The 5,000-nt window shown below is 46.4% G+C and overlaps 2 protein-coding genes across 6 annotated transcripts in view; one reads left to right on the top strand and one right to left on the bottom strand.

Moving 5' to 3' along the window:
- LOC122249543 (protein Wnt-5b) overlaps positions 1-5,000 on the top strand; it is a 628,546-nt gene that overhangs the window by 433,235 nt on the left and 190,311 nt on the right. The window lies entirely within an intron of this gene.
- On the bottom strand, positions 110-4,076 carry Ppa (F-box and leucine rich repeat protein partner of paired). The gene has a single exon (XM_043011364.2). The coding sequence runs from the start codon at positions 4,070-4,072 to the stop codon at positions 2,849-2,851; it is 1,224 nt and encodes a 407-aa protein (XP_042867298.2). The 5' UTR covers positions 4,073-4,076; the 3' UTR covers positions 110-2,848.

Raw genomic sequence — 5,000 nt, 5'->3', positions numbered from 1 at the left:
CTTGAAAGTCATGATTTTGTTTACTGATGTTGGGCACATACACCTGCTCGATCGAGGGAACGGGCGAAGGAGTTTCGATAAAACACTGACTTTTGGATCAGTATGAACAGTTTGTATATGAATGTGTGTGTGTGTGTGTGTGTGTGTGTGTGTGTGTGTGTGTGTGTGTGTGTGTGTGTGTGTGTGTGTGTGTGTGTGTGTGTGTGTGTGTGTGTGTGTGTGTGTAAAACAGCATAAACCCTCCCAGCTCAGGGACACCAACAGCGGTGGGATCCTCGAACGAGAGGGTAATGGCAGGTGTGGGCGCGGATGCAGGTGTGTTGGGCGCGCAGGTGTTCGCATCCCCTCACTAGTGACACATGGGCTGGGGCAATTCGCCACAGCCAGCGTTGGTGTAAGAAGAATTGCACAAAGTCTGATACTTCTTATAGGAAGATTTATATAATCCCTGAATGGGATTGCACGAATTGACAGCAGCAGCATAATGCAAAAGAAAAACAATGTCAACTCCAAAGTTATATTGTATTACAGTTCGTCTGACACTGTCATTGCATAACGAGCTAACTATTACAATGTTTAAGTGTATAATTAAGTACTGAGTGAGTAAGCACCAGTTGAAGTACATTTTTTTTACTGGCCCAGAAAAAAACGTGAATTTCTTTCATGACATTCAAGTTATGAATCAAACTAATGGCAGGTTATCTCATCATGCACTCGCATGGCCAAGACATTTCAAAGATTATAACACCGACAACTTTGATAAAACAGAAACTAAAATAATTGAACACTCCTGACATCTGATAATTCATCCTCTCTCGTGAGCGACATAAGACAAGATGTTAAAGGCATGTTTGTTTTGTATGTTTGTTTTTTACAAATATTTCCTGGTTTCTGACTAGGCAAAGAATGCACAGCCAATTAAAAGTTTTAAAGAACCTGTTAAACAAACATGCTTTTTTCCAGTTAATCAAGATGAAACACAACCTTTACTTGGCGAGTGTGGTCCGAATGTTGTTTTCCATATGAGGGACAAATGAATGACTTTGATACATTTCACTAAGTGTGATTGGGATTACAAGTAAACCATCACTGCATAAGTCGTGTTTGCCGTTCTCCTGAGTGCTCGACTTCAGATTAAGTCCGAGTAAGCATTCTGATCGGCTGAATCATGGAAAGTGGCCAATCAACAGCTTCAGAACCTTTTGCAAAACTCTAGTGCAGCGCAAACAAACATGTTTTATACCCATAGCTTGACAGCTTTAACAAGGGGGAACATACCAAAAGAAAAATATATATTATAACTTAAAATGCACAAAAATATAATTGGAGAAAAAATACACTATGTAATCTCAAAAGTGGACACAGAACACCAAAGGAAATCAGGATTGTCGACAGGGTATAGGGGCCACACGCCAACCCTTAAAAAGGGCTTAAAACACAACCCTGATGTAAGTAAAATGTTTTGAAAATACTGACCGATGCATTGGGGGAGAGAGCGGGTGGGGGGGATAGGGAGGTTGTTGCAAGATTACTCTTCAGTCTGGATAAAATATGAACAATAACCCTCTCATGACAAACTGCAATACGCTTAAACATCTTTAAAGTCTACTGTACAGATTTTTTGTCAAATAGTTCAGCTCAACTCTCCCTGTTTCCCTAACCTTAAAGCTCTGTCCCACATAACATGGCTTTGACCCCTTGAATGGCACTAACTTTAAAATAATAAAGAAAAATGTTAGAGTCATGACACTTGCATTCTCATTTGCTTTGGAAATCCATTTTGTTTGGACATCTAAGTTCTGACATCAAGTTTCACATATTCCAGGTACCTAAAACTTTTTCTCTCTTCCTCATGCCGTGTGAAGGTGTGAGGGAGGGGGGAGGGAGGGGGAGAGGAGGAGGAGGAGGAGGAGGTATAAGGCGTTTAAACCTCTCGCTCGGGAGTTCTTTAAAATCTATATTTACAGAAGAAGCGACAATATTGCATCACGATACATACAATACTTACAACCATGCACACCGCTTCCACACGTAGGCTTCATGCAACCAGGTGAAGCCCCAGTCTTGGTCGTTTTCTCACTCTCACAGACACACACATATCACATAGATTATCACGGAACTACATTTATATACATATTGTCAGTGAATGTCTGAGAATCCAATGGCATTGCTCACTCACTTGCTACCAAGGGTCCCGATTTTTGACACTTGGGATGAAGAAGGGGGGAGGGTTAATTGGCACTGATCCGGTGCCAATTCCAAGGATTCCCAAGGATTTTTTGTCCAAATCACCTTCAAGATTACCTTGAGGCGAGATGGACACTTAGACAGTTGATGTAATGCCATTTTCGTTGTATCTATCCGATAAGTAAATATATATAAATATGTGATTATATAAATTCTTCTTAAAACAGAAAAATTTATGGAGAGAATTGGTTTGTTTTGTTTTCTGAAGGTGGATCACATGGCACAGCATGGCGGTTTAAAGTGGGGAGGGGAATATGTCAGGGGGGAGGGGGGGAACACTTTTATGATGTTTCACTGAAACACTTGTTTTTTTCTTTCTTATAGTTCGATGTTTCATCACACTGCACTTAGCACTTTTATCCGTTTTTTGGCTTCCCCGTAATTCCACGTCGAAGCGGGGGCGGAACATAGTGTTGAAGAACCAGTGAACTCTAATCTATCTTATTTAGCACAGCCGTAGAAGTGATGAGGGCCCGCCGCGTATCACTCGATCGCTCGCCCTTCGGTGCCATCAGGGGTGGCAGTAGGGCGACCTTGAGTGCCTCGTAGGGCTGAGGAGGCGGCGGGTAGATTGGTTAGCTTGACCTAGGTTGGGCTTGCGTCACCGCCTATGCTTGTGCCAGAGGCCCAGGTTCAGGACAGATAGGCGAGGCAATTGCATGATTCTTTCTAGGCCTACCGTGGTGATGCGGTTGCAACCGTAGAGGTCGATACAATAGAGGTTGGTGAGGTGCTCGGCTATCAACTGCAGGCCCTTGTCGGTCACCCGCACGCACTGGCCGATGTTGAGCGTGTCAAGCTCGTGCAACGTTCGCGCGATTCGGTAGATGCCGTCGTCGCTGATCTGACACGCCGAGCACGACAGCGAGCGCAACGTGAACAGGCCCTGCGAGATGTGCACGAGGGCCTGGTCGCCGATCTTGTCGCAGAAGGACACGTCGAGGGCGGTGATCCTCGAGCCGCCCTCCGCCAGGTACGCGATGCCGATGTCTGAGATGTTATCACACGATCTCAGATTGAGTTCACGGAGGCTGGGCATTCGCGCTAGGTATTTGAGTCCTGAGTCTGTGATGCTGGCACAGAACGAGAGGTTGATGCTCTTGAGGTTGGGGAGGCCGTTGGCCACGTGTCTGAGGGCCTCGTCGGACAGTTTCTGGCAGTCCTGGAGACCGAGGTACTCGAGGGCCGTGGTGCCGTCCGCGGCCTCCTGGTGTTGCCCCGCCAGGTAAGCGATGCCCTGGTTACTCACGAGACAGCATGACCTGAGGTTAAGTCTCCGCAGCTTCTTCAGGCCCCAAGCCACCAGCAGGAGACCCGTGTTGGTGATGTACGAGCAGCCTCCGAGCTCCAGGACTTCGAGGTTCCTCAGCTGCTGAGCGATCTTACCCAAGGAGGAGTCCGAGATCTGTTTACAGAGCGAGAGGTTGAGGTGCGTGAGTGACGGAGATTCGGTGACGAAGGCGTGCGTGAGACCGATGTCCGTAACGTTGTAGCAGCCGGAGAGGTTGAGGGAGGTGAGGTTGGGCACGCCGCTGATGACATCCCTCAGCGACCGTCGCAGCGACAACACCTGCACGCGGCGAACACCTCGACGCACCAGCGACGGGAACAAAGACGGGTTGGCCCGACGCAGGTGGAGCTTTGCCTCTACTCCTCTCCACACACTTTTATGATAAGCCGCGTCACGCCAGTTAATACACACTTGTGCCACTCGACCCTTGTCTTTTACATCCAAGTAACTGAATATGAGTGCCAAGATCTCTGGGTATAAACACGAAATATGTGTAGTCTGTGGACACAATCTGTCCACTCCACTGTCCTCCATCTTGACTGGCGAGAGAATCTCTCCATAGCTGTTGCTTGGACTTCGCGAGTCACGTGAGACTTAGCTCGCGCTCCCATTGGCTGGCGATTTCGTGACGTCATGCGCGGGAGATTTGAACGTTGCGGAGCAGCGTCGGCATGATACACTCGAGGAAGTTCTGGCCGAACCTTTCTCACACACGGTTTCCATAAATCTAGGTACTTGTGAACCAAACATTTTACTTATTTCTTTCTTCAGTTCTTACTGTTTCATGTTCTATCAGCTATAGAGAATATTGATTAAAATATTTCTATATAAAACGCACGCTAGTATAGCTATATTAACTAATATGTAAAAATAAAAAGTAAATATCCGAGTCGTAGTGAACGAAATCAATGAAAATTCTCGTAGGTTGTGGGTGAGCGAGACACGCGGGGGTTGGGGGGGCGCGGAAGGGGGGAGTGGGGGGGATTGAGCTCCGGACAAGAAAGGCACGAGCCGTGGGAGTGCGTCCCGTATTTCACTTGTGGGCCCCGCTACGCAAGCCCTTCTTACGCCGAAGAGAAAATGAATTAAATCTAGGTGCTAGAATGGCTTAAATTCCATTTCACTCATTTAGAGAACATATTTTTCTAAATGTGTGATCGATTCGTTCTTTTTCCAATTTCACTCACGAGTCCAATTGCTTAGATCTTTCCCTACGAGTTGAGTGTCTGTAAAAATATAATTGAAAGAAGGTTGTTTATATAATTTAAAGAGAATGAGGCGAAGAGAAAGTGGTATATGTCCTTGCTGCTCGGAGAGGGGTTGCTGGTTGGGGTTGAGAGAGGGTAGTGGAATGTGAGGGAGAGAGAGAGTGAGAGAGAATGGGAGAGAGAGAGAGGGAGAGAGAGGGAGAGGCAAGACGGGGAACAAGTGACGCTACCCTATATACATTTTCGGAAAGATT

Source organism: Penaeus japonicus, unplaced genomic scaffold (genome assembly GCF_977035675.1).
Source record: "Penaeus japonicus unplaced genomic scaffold, GWHDUDI00000001_assembly GWHDUDI00000008, whole genome shotgun sequence".
In the NCBI taxonomy this organism is placed as follows: domain Eukaryota; kingdom Metazoa; phylum Arthropoda; class Malacostraca; order Decapoda; family Penaeidae; genus Penaeus; species Penaeus japonicus.
The sequence above is the reverse complement of the archived record's forward strand: the minus strand, read 5'-3'. Positions and strand labels throughout refer to the sequence as shown.